Source organism: Canis aureus, chromosome 36 (assembly GCF_053574225.1).
Source record: "Canis aureus isolate CA01 chromosome 36, VMU_Caureus_v.1.0, whole genome shotgun sequence".
In the NCBI taxonomy this organism is placed as follows: domain Eukaryota; kingdom Metazoa; phylum Chordata; class Mammalia; order Carnivora; family Canidae; genus Canis; species Canis aureus.
In genome coordinates this window covers 7,499,869-7,519,490 of record NC_135646.1, presented here as the reverse complement: position 1 = coordinate 7,519,490, position 19,622 = coordinate 7,499,869, and the positions used below count along the sequence as shown (strand labels likewise).

The 19,622-nt window shown below is 46.1% G+C and overlaps 2 protein-coding genes across 10 annotated transcripts in view; both read left to right on the top strand.

Moving 5' to 3' along the window:
* The window catches only part of SMARCAL1 (SNF2 related chromatin remodeling annealing helicase 1), a 62,470-nt gene extending 46,262 nt beyond the window's left edge, over positions 1-16,208 (top strand). For 4 of the 6 annotated variants that reach the window (XM_077885213.1, XM_077885212.1, XM_077885211.1 and 1 more), the window contains 4 exons: positions 2,543-2,725; positions 3,859-3,959; positions 4,913-5,009; positions 7,463-8,664. In XM_077885213.1, coding sequence (XP_077741339.1) covers positions 2,543-2,725; positions 3,859-3,959; positions 4,913-5,009; positions 7,463-7,702 — 621 coding nt within the window. In that variant the 3' untranslated portion in view covers positions 7,703-8,664. Of the gene's footprint in view, positions 1-2,542; positions 2,726-3,858; positions 3,960-4,912; positions 5,010-7,462; positions 8,665-10,756; positions 14,098-15,714 lie in introns of those variants that run through there. The other 2 variants (XR_013373015.1, XR_013373014.1) reach the window with 2 other exon arrangements.
* Positions 16,209-16,495: 287 nt separating this feature from the next.
* Positions 16,496-18,534, top strand: RPL37A (ribosomal protein L37a). 4 transcript variants are annotated; one of them, XM_077885218.1, is made up of 4 exons: positions 16,496-16,654; positions 16,945-17,073; positions 17,234-17,316; positions 18,408-18,534. In XM_077885218.1, exons 1-4 carry the CDS (start codon positions 16,652-16,654, stop codon positions 18,469-18,471), a joined length of 279 nt encoding a protein of 92 aa, XP_077741344.1. In that variant the 5' UTR covers positions 16,496-16,651; the 3' UTR covers positions 18,472-18,534. The 4 variants fall into 4 exon arrangements, with proteins under 4 accessions (XP_077741344.1, XP_077741342.1, XP_077741341.1 ...); XM_077885216.1 differs by having other exon boundaries at positions 17,180-17,316; XM_077885215.1 differs by lacking the exon at positions 18,408-18,534 and adding an exon at positions 17,697-17,812 and having other exon boundaries at positions 17,180-17,316.
* Positions 18,535-19,622: the final 1,088 nt, after the last annotated feature.

The following is a 19,622-nucleotide window of genomic DNA, read 5'->3' as shown; positions in this document are numbered from 1 at the left end:
TAACCACTATCCCCAGTCCTTCCCTCCACGTTGTCAACTTTACTTCAATATATGGTCTTCTTTTAGATGTATATTTTAACCTACAGAAATGGCAGCATATGGGAGTATCCTGAAATTTACCTTGTGCTCAATGTTATTTTTGAGATTTTTCCATGTAGTATTATGGCTATTAGCTCATTCACCATAACTGCAGAATAGTATCTCATTGGGTCACTGTGGCACATCCATTCTCCTGGTGATGGATATGGGATTTTATTTACAGTTTTGCTATTATATGAGTACAGATATGCATATGCATGTGTGGACCTGTCCAGGCATGATCTTGCATAACCATTGGATAGTCCCATCTTCAACTCTACTAGGTATTGCCATATTTCTCCCCACGCTGGCAGTTCACATTTATAATCCCACCAGCAGCATTTGGGAATTTCTGCTCTTCTGCATGCTCATTAACACTTAGTATTATCAGACTTTAAACTTTTGCCAATATAGTGAAATGAAATCTCTGCTCTTATTTTAATTTGCATTTCCCTGACTGCCACTAACAGTTGTATCCTTTAATATATTTATGGGTGATTTCTGGCTCTCTTCTGTAAATGTTTTGCCTGTTTCTCTGTTACATGGTTTGTTTTTTTCTTACCACTTTGGAAATACTCTTTTTAAATTCTGGATATTAGCTAACTTTTTTTCATTTTGTTGAAGTTTTAGTGAACATAATGTTTAATTTTTACTTGTTACAACTGAAACACATTTCCAGCTTATTAGTTTTTCCTATGTGGTTTTTAATTTTTATGAATGATTTAAGAAATCTGTCCCTCTTCAAGGTCATAAAGATTTTCTCCTATAATTTTTTGTCCTGAAAATTTTAGAGGTGGTTCATTAATCCGCCTGGGTTTGAATTTTGTATATGATGTCATGCAGGATGCCAGCCAATGGAATTAAAAGCTATAATTATTGAAAAGGAAAAATCAGAGCTGTCACTATATTCAAGAGAATATAAAAAGAGTTATTAATACTAAAGAGAGCTATCCATTCTATTCCACCCATCTGACTACCAGTTTTTGGACCTGCATGGCTGAGTTTTATAATAGATTGTAATATCTGGAGGTACAATATCAACTTTGTTCTTTTTTCAAGTTGCCTTAGATATCTCTCCTGATTATTTTTTGAAACTCCTGTAGCATAATAATACGAAGTTCCCTTAAAATACCCAATTGGGAGTTTTATTTGAACTGAGCTAAACCTACAAATTCATTTGGGAAGGATCACAATCACCAAGAAGAGCGTAGAAACCAATGAAGAACTGGAGAGACTTAAGCCATGCTCCAGTGCAAAAACTGTAAAAATTGTGATCCTTCCTTGCTCTCTGTCTCTCATGAATAAATAAATAAAATCTTTTAAAAAATAAATAAATAAATAAAAATTCAAAAAATAAATAAATAAAAGATTATTATACACATCGAGAAGAGAGCACCTGGCAAAAATTGATTGGTAATAGTCCCCATATTTGTATTTCCTTTGTAATGCTTGTCTTTATCATTAGGGGAAAAAAATAGATAATTGCCCCTTAAAAGAAAATAAAACTCAATCAGACATGTAAGGAAGATGTAGCCCAGCAGTCAGCTCCTTGGCATTCATCTCAGAGGCATGAAAACTTGTGTTTACGTGGAAACTTGTATACAAATGTTCACGGCAGGTTGATTTGTTGTAGCCCCAAGTGGAGCCGACCCATGTGTCCTTCCAGAGGTGAAAGGCCACGCTGTGGTACATACAGAATACTACTCAGGAGTAAGAAAGGAATGAGCTACCACCACTTGCAGTGCCCTGGTTAGATCTCCAGGGAATGATGCTGAGTGAAAAAAAGCCCATCCCAAAAGGTCGCCCACTCTATGACTCCATTGATACAACATTCTTGAAGCGAAAGGGACCTGGGAGTGGGGCAGGAAGCAGAGGGAGGTGGGTGTGGCTATAAAAGGGCCACAAAAGGATCCTTGTGGTGTTAGAACTATTCAGTATCTCTTTTTTTTCTGTTTCTTTTAAGTAAGCCCTATGCCAAACATGGGTCTTGAACTCGCAACCCCAAGATCAGGTCGCTTGTTGTACCGACCAAGCCTGCCAGGCTCCTGTAGCTCTGTTCCGTGTCTTGACTGTGAAGGAGATAATGTGGAAACCCACAGTGATAACACTGTGTAGAACACACACATGCAAGTTTAAGTAACACTGAGGACATGGGCATGAGATCAGTACATTGTATCAAAGTCAGCATCCTGGTTGTGATTTACTATAGTTTAACAAAATATTACCACTGGGAGAAAGTGGGCCAGATGTTCAAGGAATCTCTGTATTTTTGCTTCAACTAATGTGCATCTACAATCCCATCAACACAAAACTCAATGTGAAACAAAAAGACAAGAAGCTGTGAAAGCAGTGACAGACCCGTGATCTGAGTTAGAACAGCAGCGTGGCTCTGTCCTCGGAGCCGCGGCTGCCGAGCCCCAGGCACTGGTGCAGCCCACCTCGCTTCCCGTCCTTGTCCCTGCAGCACGTGCCACACATCCACATCGACGGCTCCACCTCCTCGGCGGACCGAGAGGACCTGTGCCAGCAGTTCCAGCTGTTCGAGAAGCACGCTGTGGCCGTGCTGTCCATCACCGCTGCCAACATGGGCCTCACCTTCACCTCGGCTGACCTGGTGGTGTTTGCTGAGCTCTTTTGGAATCCAGGGGTAAGGGACACAGGGGACTCGAATCCCCCGGGTGTGCGTGTGGCTATGGGGCAGAAGGAGCAAGAGCGTCAGTCTGGGCAGAGTAGGTATCTGGGTGCTCTCCCTAGCACCAGTTTTGTTTTCTTCCATCCGTTTCTGTTAGGCCTCAGAAACATGTTTTATACTTCCCAATTACCAGTCTTTTTTTTTTTTTTTCCCCAGTTACCAGTCTTAAAAGAAGTGAAGCCTTGCATATCTGTTGGCTAGTTATTAGATCTTCACAGCAGTCTCCTAAGTAGTAGGAGTATCGACTCCATGTTATGGAAGGAAATACTGAAGTTTTAGAAGGCTGGAAGGAATCTTAGGAGTCCTTCCTCTGAGGGGAAATTAGGGCACAGAGAGCTCACATGCACAGCTGTCCCTAAAGGGGAGCCTGTGGCTACAGCAACCCCAGCCCAGGCCTCTGGGCTTCCAGCCTGTGCCATCTATTAGCCATCATTGCAAGCTGCTTAGCCGATGCAGCCATGACAGGCGACCTTTCTGGGTGTTCCCTGAACGTGGTCTTTGTGTCCACTGGCCTCATCTGATGAGCAGAGAGCTGTGATAGCAGATATATGTCACTGGCCACACATAGGGCACGTAGACTTCTAGGCTGAAAGCATATGGGATGGAAACAATGCTCTTGGGCTTTGTTATCTATTGTAGGGCTTACCGCCGTATTAAAGAGCCACACTACCCCTAACCATATAGGGCCTCTCCCTTGGTTGTGATATGTTTGTTTATTTACAAGGTAATGGTTTCTTACATGGCAAGAAGAATGGAAATGTGCCAGGCTTCCTTCATTTGCCCTTCAGCATAGCCTGCTGGCAGGTCAGAGCTTGCTGTTCGTTCCTTGTGGCACCTAGGGCTCTGCCCAAAGCTGTCTGGCTATAGATTCTAGATTACCCCAGAACTTTAGTTTTGTTTGATTCTCTCTTATGTTAGGTGACAGCTTCCTTGAAGGTAGAGGTTCTCAGCCTGCTGACTTGGGTCATGGAGTGAAGTCCTTTCGGAAGAAGGGTGTGGTGGGCTCGGGGGCAGGGGACTGCCTGCTGTGGTGGACTGAGCCCCTTCAGGCCTTGGCCTGCACACATCCTGATCCCTGTACCTCACAGGTGCTGCTTCAGGCTGAGGACCGGGTGCACCGAATCGGACAGTCGAGCTCTGTGAGCATCCACTACCTCGTGGCGAAAGGCACAGCTGATGACTACCTCTGGTATGGCTGGCCACTGGGGTTAAGCAAGGGTTGACGCCTGTGATGTATTTCCTTCGCTCCCTAACTGCTTCTGCTCTTGCTGATGTCTTCAGGGACCCATGCAGAAGACCCAGGAGTAATGCCCTCCCACTTCCACCATGACCATGTCGGGCCTCCTTCACAGCATTCACTCATGACTTGCTGGGTGCATAAGGGATAAGGGGATGTGGCTCCTTTCCCAGTGTCCTGAGACAAGGGAGGGGGGAAGAAGTATATGTGCAGGTTTGCTTGTAAGACACTCCGTCCCAGCTATGAAGACTCTGCTGAGACATGGTCATACTGCCCTCTGCTCCTTCATGGCACGTATCGGTAAAATAAGGCCATCATACAGTGCTGCAGCTGACCACTGGGAGGAAGTGGCTCACCCTGGGCCACATGGGGCTTCCTTAGAACTAGGGTAAAATTTTTCAACCCTGGGGTTCATGTCTGTTACCTAAGCAAAAAGTCTCCAAATGCTCCTTCCTAGTCATACTTACCCCTTTCCTAATACTAAGTTTCTTGATTACCTCATTAGTTTCTACTACTCATTTCTGTTTCCAGCCTTGTGACTAAGGGATCTTACCTTTGTCACATGTGTAGGTTGTCCCTACTCCTACATCTTTGGATTTGTTGATTTGATCATTGGGCAGCTCATAACCACGGGGCCATTTTCAGCACCAGGTTCAGAATTTTGTTGTAATGAGACATCTATTTTCTCCACATCTTCCAGTAGAAAGAATTTTGAACCTAATGATGCAAACGCTAAATTGGTTTACAGAAGAGACAAATATTTTAGGTTGGGTGTTTGTACCTTGAGTGCTCCAAAGAAGTGAAACAGCATGCCTCAGTCCCATAAAAACAAGGAGGGTGATCTCTTTTTCATCCCACTGGTTCTGTGCAGTTTGTATTCATCGCAGCTCTTTTTTCCCCAACAGGCCCCTAATTCAAGAGAAGATTAAAGTTCTGGGTGAAGCCGGACTTTCTGAGACCAATTTTTCAGAAATGACAGAAGCTCCTAATTACTTCTACAAGGTAACACCAGCAAATGGCTCCTTGCCACTGGGGTGGGGGGAGCTATTGAGTTGTCTCCTCAGCCCTTGGGTCCTGAAAGAGAAGTGGATCACTCCTGGGGATTTCACTCAGCCTCATGCAGAATGGTGGCCTTCAGGTAGCTCCTCTGAAAACCAAGTGTCTTCTCCTTCTCATGGAACTGCCCAAAATCAGAGTCTGAGTAAAATCAGCAATATCTTTGAGTGACAGGAAGACTAGAGAGTCTGAGGATTTGATCTTTCATTTACATTGATGTAATAACTAAATGCTTCCTTTCAAATGTAATGATCGAGATAAGTCTTAGAGATCATATTTTTATTTTTTTTAATTCATATTTTAAGTAACCTCTACACCCAACATGGGGCTTAAACTCATGACCCCCAGATCAAGAGTTGGCATGCTCCTCTGGCTCAGCCAGAAACCACAAATATCATATTTTTAAATGTAGAGTATAAATTATCCTCATAAACAGTTAATAAGCTAACTTGAAACAACCTTATTTTTAAGCTTTTTAAAGAACTCTAATTCAATTGAATGGTAAATATTTTCACAGAGCCTTTGTTATTGTATGCCCTTTGAAAAGAAGGAGACTTAATTTTAAGGGATTCTTAACCTTCTCAACTCAATGAGTCTATTTAGAACTAACTCATTTATTCCTACTGCCTTTACCTTCACATACACTTAGTTAAGAATTTCTGCCTAAAGTACAAGATAATATGAATGCAGTTTATCAATATTTATTTTGATTAATAATTGTATCTTTTTTTATTAAAATAGGGCTGAAAATTTCATCAAATATTAGAAAAAGAAAATGTTGCCTCCTAACAGGAGATTAAAGCAAAAGAGGTTATTCTCGCCAAGACAGGATGCCTTCCCAGAGGGGAAGTGAAATCCTAATCAGATCTTGGACCTTGCTTCCATTAATCAAGCATGCTCCAAGTTAGCGCACAGTATTGCCACCACCATACTCAAATGCAGGTTAACAGTTATTTTACTTGGAACAGGCTGCCTTGTGGGGAGGCATTTCCTTAACCCTGCAGTTGTTCAGATAGAGGCTGATGAGATTTCTAGAGGAGGATGTGAAGATCATGTGAGGTTGACCTTAATGACCTTTAAAGTCACTCCTTGTCTTGTCAGGAAGGCTGGCATCCTGAAAGGCAAGGGAATATAAGGTGCAGGTTCATTGGGTAATCGAGCTCTCAAAAGACTGCTCCCCAGGCCAGGTTTCAAAGGCCTCATGTCACCAATGACCTCATGTCATGCGCGGAGGCTTCTGTTAGGAGCAGTGAGGAAATAGAGACCAGCTGGATTGAGACCCGATGATGAAGGAGCTGAAAAGCCAGGGAGGAGCTCTGATAAGGTAGATACCGGGGGATTGTAAGATGTGACAAGAAAATCCTGTTAAAGGACAGCCAGGGGGCAGAAATCATCAAGGCAGAGAGCTGCCAGGGACTGAAACAGAAAGAGGCCCGCAGTGGGAAGCACAGGAGAGCTGTTGCAAATCCATGCAGGTACCGGGTGCTGTGACCCAGGTAATAAAGACTGTGCCTGTGGAACATTGCGGAGGGAACAGCCGGGCGAGGCCGACTTGCTGTGAGGTTGATGTGTGGAGATAGGCAGTCAGGACGCCCTGGGGATGGCAAGCCAGGGAGATGAGAAGAAGAATGTTTGGTAGACCATCAAAACTAGGCTTTTGGAAAAGAGTTACTGGCTTGAGGATGTAGGATTGAGAGGAAAGATGGTTTGGGTTTCTAAACAGCTTTAGTTTAGTGGAACCAAGATGGCCATGGAGATGTTTGAAAACGCACCAGGAATGAAAGATGGTCAGGTTGGGAATACACATTTGGGACAGATCAGCTAAGGGGTGATAGCGAGCCCATGACGGGCTGTAGTTGGAATTGCTGGGCCTGATTTTCACAGTACACCGTGGCCTTAGAGCACAGAGGCAGCTCATGGGCCTTTGGATCATTGGCAGATTTCAGGTAGCCAGAAACAGGCAGGGGACTCTACTCAGTGTGTCAAGTATGTGCATGTTTTCTTAACTACCCCGAAAATTAGGTGCAAGCGGTGATGGAGCATGTGGGTTGGCAGTTGAACTGCAACCTAAGCCCTCAGTACAGAAGGGCTTTGCAGGAAGTGGGGGCTTGGGAGCTGGTTCAGTATCGATTTAGAAAGCTAGAAGGAAGAAGCCATTTCCAACATAAGTTTTCCTTCACCCCACGAGCAGCAGAGAAGAAACGACGCCAGGTGGTAAGGCCGCGTGGGCTGCACGCGCGGTCGTGGGCACCCAGTGATGTGCAATGTGCAGCCCCCACATTGCAAACCAATGTGCAGCAGTCTGTGTCCTCCCGCAGCCCCAGCCTCGGGCAGAGCAAGAGTCAGTGCTGGAGCCTGCGCTCCAACTTTCACCTTTTGTTTCCCCCTCCCTGATGAAGGACCCAAAGCAGCAGAAGATCTATGACCTCTTCCAGCAGTCCTTCGAGGAAGACGGAAGCGACCTGGAGCTCCTGGAGGCCGCGGAATCCTCTGACCCCAGAAGTGCTTCGGGTGCACCTGGAAATGATTTCCAGGACCTGGGAGACACGCCGGACGGGACCATGGTGACCGGCAGCCCCGTGAAGAAAAGGAGATTTGAGTTTTTTGATAACTTTGACAGCTTTACCTTTCCCCTGTAAGAGGGGGAGGAAAAAGGCATTTAAAAATCATGGAACTTGGTAACATAAGGTGTTCATTTCTACTTGCACCATCCTCGACGTTACAGCAGTGCTGGCGTCTGTTACCAGGCTGGGGGTCGGTGTTGCCTCTCTGGCCTTTCTGCGCGGGTGTGCGGGGTCTTATCCTCGGCTTCTCTGGCTGAGGACTAGAGACAGCAGGCTGCAGTAGTGACAGTTGGGGCGCTTTAAGTACCGAGATGCTTCCCACGCAGCCTCTGAAATCCGGATTTTTAAATTTGTTGGTTCAACAAATATTTATAGAGCACCTGATATGTGCCAGGCAGCGTTCTAGGTGCCGGCAGCCATTCACCAAACAAAAGAGAGAAGAAAGCTCGTACCTCTGCAGAAGTTCTGTCTGTAGGAGAAGTCATAGTTACACATCCTAAGAAGAAGAGAGCAGTTCCGGAGGTAAGGGTTTGGAGCGGGAGGGGGCAAGCTTTTTCTGTAAATAGGCAGGCAGTCGTATCTGACTTTACGGGCCAGGTTGTCTGTGTAGGAATGACTCGACTCTGTTGCTGTAGGGCAGAAACAACCGTAGGTAATCCAGAAACAAATGATTATGGCTCTTTTCCCATAAAACTCTGTTACGGACACTGAAATTCAAATTCATACAATTTTGATGTGTCACAAAACCTTATTCTTTTGATTCATTTTGAGTCACTAAAACATGTAAAAACTGCTTAGTCCACCGGCCGTCCGGAAGCAGGCAGTGGGCAGGATTTGGCCTGAGAAGCATGATTGGCTAACTCCTAGTTTAGGGCAGCACCACCCAGTAGAAATCTGACACAAGCCACGGACATGATTTTAATTTTCTAAAAGAGTGTTAAAAAATGAAGGATGGAAATTAGTAATATTTTCTTTAACTCAGTTTCTTCAAAATACTCAGTTCAGCATACAATCACTATTAAAAACTTCCTGAGAAACTTGCTATTATGTTCTCCCTTTTTTTCCTTCCCTGCTAAGTCTTTAAAACCCAGTGTGTATTGATGCTGACAGCACACCTCAAGTGCTTGTTCCGGGTGCACTTGTGGCTGGTGGTTCCTGTGTTGGGCAGCACGGGTCTAAAGCATGGTGAGGGGTGAGGGGCATCGTTAGAGGTGATGTCACTGAAGAGACAGAGGCCAAATGATGCGGACCCCCGAGGTCATGTAAGGAATGATTTAATTTTGAATATGAAGCCGCTGACTGGTTTTGAACAGGGATATGAGGCAACCTGATTATATTTTTAAAAGATCCCTCCAGGGGCACCTGGGTGGCTCAGGCGGTTAAGTGTCTGACTCTCGATTTTGGCTCAGGTCGTGACCTCAAGGTCCTGAGATCAAGCCTGTCATTGGGCCCCACACTGGCGTGGAGTCCGCTTGAGAGTCTCCTTCTCCTTTAGCCCCTCCTGCCGTCGTCCATGCTCTCTCTTTAAAAAAAAAAAAAAAAATTTAAATGAATTTAGAAATCCAAGATCACTCCCATTCATGTGTAGAAAATAGATCAGGAGGGGTGGTCGGGGGAATAGTTTGAGAGGAGGCTGGTGAGCCATTGCAGCTGACCATGGGGTGATGCTGGGGTGTGGCCCAGTGGAGCAGCAGTGTGAAGGAGGTGAGAAGCGCTTGGATTGGGTACGTGATGATTGTAGAGCTGAGTGAGTTTGAGATGGATTGACCAAGAGGCATTTGAGAAGAGGACGGAGGAGTCAATACTTAGACCTAGGATTTGGCCTGAGCAAAGTTGTAGTGCCATTGACTGAGATATTAAAAAAAATAATAATAAAAATGAAAAGATGGGGAAGGGTAGATGGGTTGGGCATCAGGCCAAAATCCAGGGTTTGGTTATGGGCTCATTGGGGTGGAGATGGAGGCAACCCGCCCACCTCCCCCGTCAAGGACTGAAGCTTCCTGCCCAGCTTCAGGAGGCAAATAGCTTCTACTTGGCCACATCTTCCAGTTGGTCTCAGTCCACAGGCTGTAGGATTTGGGTCTCCAGCAGGAGAAGGTCACACCGAGAGCTGCGAATTTTGCCCTCACCTGTTATAAACGGTGTTTATAGACATGGGGCTGGAGGAGCTTGAGCAGGTAAGGTGGCATGGGGTGGGGAAGAAAGCTGAATGAACTGACCCCAGAGCACTCTACCATTTAGGATTGGGAAGAGAAAAAGGAGACCAAACAGCAAAGGAAGAGAGGAAGAAAAACAAAATGGGTGTCCAGGAGAGGGATTTTTTTTTTTAAAAAGTGTTTCAAAAAGGAAGGTGGTGCTGCTTTCTTGGTATTGTCAATAGACCGTGGGCCGGGTTTAAGCAAAGGTTTAGAGGTAGCCCAATTTTCCTGGCAGCAGTGCAGCATGTCTACGTTCCAGCACGACTGTGTGTGCATTTGTTTGTTAGACTTGGATGGTTTTCACTCTTGTACTGTTGACTAGGTGCCAGGCACCGGGCCAAACACTGTACATGTACTGATGCAGTGAGCCCCATCTCGGAGGAAGGTAGGCAGGTTTTCATTGTGCAGATGCAGACCCCGAGCCAAGGGAGTCTGAGCTAGAAAGTGGACCTACTGCAGGACTACAGCCAGGCCACCGCTCCAGAGCCCACTCTAGGGTAGGTACACACTTCTACACCACGAGGCTCCGTGGTGCTTTGGCGGGTCTGTGAGCAGTTTATTGCGTGCCCGCCTTCCTCAGGGGCTCGGCCCTGGCTGTCACCCTGAGCTGGCTTCCCTGCAGGCTCCCAGCTAACTGTTCAAACCAGAACAAGACTCTGGAACGCACCATTTGTTTGTGCCTTTTGGTCTCCTCTCTTGGGCTTCTGGATAGCTCCAACTGAGAGAGGAATCTCTGAGAGCCACCCGACCCCCTTCACTGCTGCTCAGGAGCCATCGGGCATCCTGACATCTTTGTATGATCTGGACCCTGGGGCAGTGTCCTGTATGAGGCCTTGGCCTTGGGACATAACTGGCTGACTCTGCCTTCCTCACTCAAACCTGGCATTTGGTTACTGAGCTTCCTATTAATCTGCTGTGAGCTTCTCTGCAGGGTCGGAGCTCCTCAGGAAATCCAGCCTGAACACCCACAGCTAAAGTGCAAGAGTTGCTTCTCCTGTCTTTCTGGAAAGGATTGTGGAGATGAGCAGCTGAGCCTGCATTCCGCCAGTGTGCCCTGCCGTGAGGAGCTCTGCTGTGGTGCCCCATCTCCATAACTAGGCCTTTGCTTTCCTCTATTAACCTCCTGAAACAAGAACAAGTGATACCTAGAGAAAATCCAGAGTCAAAGGCCTGAGAGAGAGTGCTCACCTGGGCCCTCCTCTAGGTCACCTGAAGTCATCCTACACTGTCTTATTACTTTCAGCTCTCTGTTTTATTTTTAAATTTTGTTAGCTGTACCGGTTTGTTTATAATAGTGACTATGACTTGTCAGAAGCTTCCAGAGGACAAGTATTGGGTCCTTCTAAAGTTTACTCTAACTTTGTCCCAAACAGCTGCTTAAATATTTGTCTAAGAGTAATTAAGAGCAATGGCTGCTGTGTCCTCAAGTATGTTGTACCAAGTCCCCTCAGGAGTGGGTGCTCTGGAAAGCCAACTGCATCACTTGATGGTTGCTGCCCTTGGAGTTCCAAAATCAATCTGCAATGGACACAGCAATCAGCATAGATCCGGAAAAGGACACAGTCGATTGTGCACTGGGTGGCCTACTGGGAGGGGGCCCAACGGGGACAGAATCTGGGACAGAATCTGTAGGAAAAGAAATGCTAAAATCTTACCTCAACGTTACTCATGAGGTTTTTGTAATGATTTTTGCAATCTTGGTGGCTCGTTCATGGAAACAATACAATCACTTCATTAGGGGAAAATCTGTGGAATGAGTTAAGGCCCAGGAAGCAGAAAGGTTTTGGATCACCCTTAGATGCTGAGAGAGGTATAGAAAGGAGCATCTCTTCCTCGCCTGCCCCAGAGCCTATGCACAGCCTCTGCTCCCATTGCTCATATCATGTGGCTTGAGAAGCATTAGGAAGCCCTCTTCTGTGAGTCTGTGGGCTTCTCCAGAGACTGCCACCTGCCTGTTGCTCATGCAAAGAAGATTGGGTACAGCTTTCTCATGGGCTCCGCTGGACTTTGGTCAAGTTCTTTAGAGTCTCAGAGAATGAGATCGTAGCTTCTCATTCCTTAACTTCTCTTAATAGTTCCTCCTTACCCTAGGGATAATAAAGGAAAATGTGCAAGTGATTTTGAGACATATATCCAGGGTTGCTTAGGAGACTCACCGACCATTGTTGAATTAATAAATCTCTGCTTTATTTACTGCGTGGCCTGCCACACAGAGTGGCCCTTTCAGCAAGGTGACAGATCCATGTCTGCCATTGGGAGACTTTGCCCTTGGTCCTTGCGACTTGATCGCATTTGATACCACAATTCCTCTGTAGTCTTAGTAAATATGGTCTGTTGAACCTCCGTCTGAAGCCTCTGCTTAAACCTCAGTTTCAGCTGATTTGGAGAAAGACTCGCTCTCTCTGAGATGTCCTTGAGGTCCTCCAAAGCAAATGTTATTTATACCACGAAGCCTGTATATGCCAGGTTATACCATCCCAAATATACCTCTAGAATTTGTTGAGAACCACCCAACCATTTCTGTGTGATTCAGAGAAGACCCTGGGACTTACTTATCAAGAGTGAATGCCTTTGGGCTTAGGGAAGGATTTCTGCACTAACTCCTTTTCCTTCTTTTCTTCATATCTCAGTCCAGACACACACCTGCCACCATCCAGTGTATTTTCTGGGAATCTGGGCCTATCTCATCCCACTTCCGGTCCCCGCTGTCACCAGGGTCATCGTTCCCTGAATGACCCTGGTTAATTCCTGCCTCTAGGGCTGGCACCAGGAAGACTCCTAGAGGGAACAGAGATCCTGTTAGCCTTGATCCATTTGTACTTGAATTAATCATGTCATTTCCTTCTTGGCTTCCCACAAGCCTTTTTCTAGGTCAGAGGGAGAGCTAAGAAACAGAGCTGGCGGTGCCGTCTCCTCACTGCTGGCTCTTAGGTTTTGCCTCGTCTGTGCATTCTTGCCTATTGGAACCCTGATGCTTGCTTGCTCTCTTTCTCTCTCTCTTTCTTCCTAAGACTTTATTTACTTAGAGAGAGAGAGAGAGAGAGCACGAGCAAGTGGAGGGGCAGAGGGAGAAGCAGACTCCCCACTGAGCCAGGACCCTGGGATCACGACCTGAGCCACCCAGATGCCCCAGAACCTTGATGCTCTCTGAAGCTATTTTTAAGTGAAATTTAAACTGCAAAAGGGATGAAAAGAAGTCCCACCTTATTTCCTACTTTATCCTCGCTTCTTACTGTGTGGAGGATTACAAGGTCAAAAAAAATGTCATGGAAGCTTAAAGAGAATTTGTTGGAGCCTCTCTCATACCTGTGTATTTTGGTTTTGTGTTTTCCTGTGAGGTCCCAGCAAAGGAAGTGGATTCCTAATCGTAGCAGGAAACATTGAGAAGCCTGTGACTCACAGTGCTTGGGATATTATGACAGCCAGCAGTTACTAGATTTTGTAACACCCTCTGCCCACATCCCCCCCACCAACCCATTCATCTGATTTATGGAGTGCCAGGCACTTTTCTTCTTTGTTTTTAACCCTCCCTTTTAGTGTGAAATATCAGACATAAGAGAGTTCATAAGACACAATTACAGCTTAACAAATATTACAAAATAAACACGTAACCATAACTCCCAAGATTGCGAATATGTTCTAGAAGCTTTATTGGTTTGCTTTTAATGTGTAGATTTACAACCCAATTGCAGTTTATTTTTGTACATGGAGTGAGATAAGGTCAAGGTGAAATTTTTTTCCATATGAATATGCAGTTTCTCAGCATCACTTACTGAAAAGATTGTCGCTTCATCCAGTGCTCTGAAGTGCCTTCTTTTCACTATTAAAATTTGATGTAAAAATTAACTAATCAGAGTGCCTGGGTGTCTCCGTTGGTTAAGCAGTTAAGCATCTGATGACTCTTGATTTTATCTCAGGGTCTTGGGTTGGCACCCCACATCAGTCTGTGCTCAGGGCAGAGTGCCTTGACCCTCTCCTTCAGCCCCTCCTCCCGCTCATGCTCATGCACTCTCTCATTCTCTCTCAAATAAATAAATAAAGTGTTTAAAGATAATAAAAATAAAAAATAAAGATGTATAAGTAAAAAAAATAAAAGCCCTACATTCTCCTCTTTCCTATTCCTAGCCCTACTTCCTACAGGTAATAACTAATATAAACAATTTGGGAGGGAGCCCTTGGTATTTTATTCCCAATGCATATAAATTTACATTGAATTGTTCTTACAAAAATTGTATCAAACTCTTTATATTAAAAATGATTCGTTTTACATAATATATTTGGTCATTGTTTCATACTGATCGACCCTATCTATTTTAAGTTACTTAGCAGCTCCCATCCTGATGGATGAATTACCGTGTCAGTGCCCAGCGAAATGTTCATTAAAACAAAAAGCAAACAACTAGAAAGATGAATTTAAAGTAAATTTGTGGAGAGAAGAGAAGGAGGAATGAATCCACACATTGAATCTTTTTTGGACACCTGATTTTTCGTAGGTGTTTAGGACTTGGCCTTGGCAGGGTTCACCTTCCCCTTGCTGGGTCCACTACCTTTTGTGGAGGTTGGCCCACAGGGCTCTTAAAATTGTGTGCAACTTTACTCTTGTCTGGCCACCAGGCACTTCAGTGTAGGGCAAGCAAGAACTCTTTGGGCACAAAGTGAAGGAACAGCAATGGAGCCTGGGACTCCAGGATAAGACCTTTTGGTCTCCAGCATGAGATAAATTGGGGATGATGCTTGCACCTCAGATTTCTTTCAAGAATCAAGTGTTCCATATGCCCCAAAGACAACTGGCTGGCTCAACAGCTAAAAGAACTCTCCTCTAGATGCAACTTTCAACTTCTTTTTCTGAGGGCGAAAGTGAGTTTTGATTGCTCCTGATGAGCAGGGGTGACTCAGCAGAGATTTTTGCTGAGACTTTTATGGGTACATATTACAGTTAATCTCTACACCTGATGGTCCTCTAATGGGGATGGAGACTTATTAGCCCACAGATAAGACAAATTGAAACTTTGTAAAGCACAGTTCTCTGAAGCCACTCAGAGCTGATTTCATGAGAGTGCTATTTGTACATCCTCAGGCTTGCCATTTAAAGAGAATTGTTCAGTCTTTACAAAATTGCTCTGGGCATGAAATTTCTTCCTATTATGGAGTGTCTCATTTTCAGCCACTCTACTGCGTTTCTTACTCATGCTTTCTACCTTGCTCTCTCTCAGACTCCCTGAAGGGCAGAGACGTAGGCGGCTACACAGGGGATGGGGTGGGAGGCGGTAAATTTGCTAAATGATCTGAACTAGGCTCTCCAGCCAGCCCAGAAGCACTCACTTCAGTGAGTGCAATGCTGGCCGTGTTTGTACAGTCACCCAGGGCAGGTGAACCTCACTCCTGCTCAGCCTGCAGGCACAGACAGGAACAGGAGGGCCAACCATGGGAGTGCTTGTTTCTGAACTCTTCTTCCACCAATCCCATTTGTTTGCACCAATAGGAATATGTTTCGCTTTAATTTATAGTTTTCTAGAAGCAGGGCATAGTCTGGTGGAAAGGTGTCCAGAAATCATCCCCAAAATACAGTGCACTTCTCTCCTGAGGGAGGACAGACTTGCTCCCTCAGCCCTTTAGGGTGAACCATTCTTCACCCTAAAGGGGCAGAGGGTACATGGAGGCTGTGGTGGAACTGGAAGATTTTGAGCACATCCTATTCCCCCAGTGGGGAGATGTGTTTGCACAGTTGCAGTGGTGTGTAAAACAAGGTACTTACCGCTGTGTTTCTAGGCGTCATTCTTCTTGTTGTGGTTTTTAATGAGAGGTTAATTTTTTTCAATATATAAAAGCAAGACTGTAATGCCAAGGAGTACAAAATATAATTGCTGAAAATGTGTATTTATTTTTAAGATTTCATTTATTCATGAGAGACACAGAGAGACAGAGACACAGGCAGAGGGAGAAGCAGGCCTCATGCAGGGAGCCGGACGTGGGACTCGATCCCGAGACCCTGGGGTCACACCCTGAGCCGAAGGCAGACACTCAACCGCTGAGCCACGCAGGCATCCCAAAATGAGTATATTTTAAAAATTTAATTAGTACATAAAAGCAATCTCCCCAAGTCAGTTTATAAAGCATTTCTTAAAGCTATGATGTAGTTATTATGCCTTAAAAGATGTGCTTCTGTAGATCTTACTACTTTTTCTACTTTTGTCTATATTTGAGCATTTCTGTAATGTCTTTAAAATGTTCTGTGGGGGTCAATATCCATAGCTTCATCGATGGACATTTTTCACTTAGGTATTTAGGTGTGGGTTTTAATGCCTATTAGGAAAAACACCCACGTAGCACATTGGACCTGGACTCCATAGACTTGGCTTAGGACGAAGCTTCATTTTTGTTAAGTCTTTCCAAAAAAGTGACTCCGTTTTTAAAATAAATGCTAAAACAGTCGATAATGGCCCAAACTGCAAACACTGGAAATGCAGTGTTCGAGTGACTACATTTCGAGAAACACTGGTCTGCTGTTTCCGTCTTCTAGCATTCATCGTACAAGAAGCCAGGTAGTTGAGAAAGAGCCTGACCTTCCTCCATCCCTAGCGATAACCCCGTGAAAACCCCTATTGCTTAAACAATAAAAGCGTCCGCTCCGAACGCCCACAAACAAACAAACAAAAACTACATTTCCCAGCAGGCCGCGGGGCGAGGACGCCCCCGGAGCATAGAGCTCGTGCCTAGCTGGGCCTCCGGGCCGCCGTTTCCGCCGCTTCCGCCGCTTCCGCCCGCCTCAACCGCGCTTGCGCCCTGAGTCTCTTCCTCTCTGGGCTGGGACCTGGCTGGCGGCGACATGGTGAGCGAGCGCCCTGGTGCCGGCGAGGCCTGCGGGTCTATCCGGCCGCATCCGACCTTTCTTGGGGCGGGGGGGGGGGGGGGGGTGTCTCGGCCGCGGGGCCTCCCGACGCGGACCGGGGCGGAGGGGCGGCGCGGGGCGCGTCGTGGGCGGGAGCCGGGTCCCCGCGGAGGGCCCGCGTTTGACCGGATGGGCCCGGGCGGGCCGGGGGGGGGGGGGGGCGCGGGGGCCGCGGGCCCGGTCCTGGTCCCGGTCCCGGTGACGCCGGCTTGTGTCTCGCCGCCCAACAGGCCAAACGCACCAAGAAGGTCGGGATCGTGGGTAAATACGGGACGCGCTACGGGGCCTCGCTCAGGAAGATGGTGAAGAAGATCGAGATCAGCCAGCACGCCAAGTACACCTGCTCCTTCTGCGGCAAGGTGGGGGCCGGCGGGCTGCGGGGGCGGGGAGCAGGGGGAGCCCGGCGGGGGGCGCGCGTCTGACCTCCCGGGCCACGGGGCCGCGCGGCGATGCCGACCTCGCCAGGGCCCCCGGGGACGAGGCCGGGCTTCTCGGGCAAGCGCCGCTGCTGTTTCGCAGACCAAGATGAAAAGGCGAGCGGTGGGCATCTGGCACTGCGGCTCCTGCATGAAGACCGTGGCCGGCGGCGCCTGGACCTACAAGTGAGTCCCTCCCTGCGGGCGGCCCGGGGCGGGGGCGAGGAGGCTGCTCGCCCTCGCGGCCCCTTGAGAGCCCGGGGCGTCCGCCGGCTCAGACCACGGGGAGCCCGGAGACCCGCCCCCGCCAGCTGCGGCTGCTCGGGGGAATCTGCCCGACTCGAGGGAATCCGGTTCTGGAAATTGAGGCCCCACCAGGGGCTCTACTCTTGGGGCGCCTTGCTGTAGCCGGGGTCTGGGCGAGCGCCGTCCAGCGTGCGAGCCCCCCGCGTGCGAGGCTGGTGCGGTGGAGACTGGGAATTGCGGTGTTAGTTGATTCAAAACTGCAGCAGGGTAAGATCACGGAAAGCGTTGAAGCAATCGTTGGTGCGTTATCTGTGCCTTAGGACCGGTGAGGCGGAAGCCGCAAACAGCCAAGCGTGCTCTCTTCTTGGTTGTGTTGCTGCAATGAACTAGCGTCCCGTACCCACCGCATGTGATGGCTGTGGGTTTTCCAGGTTCCTGAATCTTTTTTTTTTTTTTTTTTTTTTTAAGATTTATTTATTTATTTATTCATGATAGGCAGAGACACAGGAGGAGGGAGAGGCAGGCTCCACGCAGGGAGCCCGATGCGGGACTCGATCCGGGGACCCCAGGATCACGCCCTGGGCCGAAGGCAGGCGCCAAACCGCTGAGCCACCCAGGGATCCCCCTATATAAATTTTTTATAGTCGTTTTTAGTAGCTGTTTTTCCAAAATATACTTGAGTCTTATTCTATTTTGACACTGCTTTTTTGATACCTGTCATTCATTACAGCATCTTAGAATGCGTTAGTTTCTCCCACCTTCTGTCCGTTCCCTTTTAATGAGTTTGGGTCAGCCTCTTGGAACCATTCATTCCTCCCTGCTCATTTTTTCAATGCTGTTTGAGAAATCAGATGTATGAGACGGGTCTTCTCTAATTCTGCAAGAGCCTGAAGACGCGGCTCTAATTGTTAAAAGATGCCATCCGTCATCGTTAAGATTGTAATGTAAAAATAAGGCAGGATTTACTCATTTGCCATTTCACATGTTAGTGTAGCTAATTATGTTGGTACCAACTTTGTTTTTCTTTCTAGCACCACTTCTGCTGTCACAGTAAAGTCTGCCATCAGAAGACTGAAGGAGTTGAAAGACCAGTAGAAGCTCCGCCATGTGAAACATAGCTAGCCTACAATAAATGGGTTAATTTATATGATAAAATTACTTGGGCTTGTTGTTGAATTTCTTTTTTTTTTATTTTATTTTTTATTTTTATTTTTTTGAATTTCTTAATTAGATCTTCGATTTGCGTCGCATTCTGCTTTCTCAAAAGACTTGAAAATGAAAAATCCTTCTAATTTTTTTGGAAAAGCATGCTGAGATGGGTTATCCTAATACAGCGTTTTTTTTTTTTTTTTTTTTTTTGCTTGTAGTCCAATGATAAGTGACAGACTTAAAGGTTGGTATGTGTCTTCACTTTCTATAGGTGTATCCTTGCCAATTCAACTTTTTTGAGATAAATTAGTTCATACTGTGAGGACTTTTGTTTTTAAATCATGCTTAATTTTTTTTGAATGTTTCTAAAGATAGGATAGGATAATGTGTACAGTCTCCTAACATTCAGGTGTTTTGTCGGACTACACATTTTATCAGCATTTTCAGGAAACCATATGAAACAATTAGAATTTTAGGACAAATTTTGCAGATGTCTACCCATTCTCCCATTTTTCAGTTTGCACAGAAGGATGGGCAGGATTGAATTACTGGAGTTGATATAGATGGTCAGTTGCACTTAACATGAGGTTCCATGGAGGAATTCCAGTTGTGAATAGTTAATGGTGATGGTGAACGTTTTTTTACCTTTATTCAGTCCACTTAATAGGACTGAATTCTGAATTCCCATTTCACCTTTTCTCTGACGGTCTACGGTTAAGGAATCCTTAGGAACCTCCTAACAGGGATGTCTGCACTCCAAAGACAAGGAATTCTTTAGGAATGCAAATCTAGTATGAAAACATGGATTTTATTTATTTATTAATTTTTTTAATGAAAACATGGATTTCTTATGCTCTTATAGTAAAAACCTTTGTGGCTCTTCATGGGCTGCCCTTCTCTTCCATAACTCTTTGGCCTGTTACTAGCTTAACATCTGTTGCACACATTTTGCCCTTCACTTCCACATCGACTCCGGCGCAAACATTATCTCAGGGTAATGTTCTGTGTCAAGCCCTTATTAGACCCATAGCAGTAACTGTAGGTTTGTATTATTGTTGCCCCAAACAATTGTGTTTATTACGTATCCCCAGTACCTA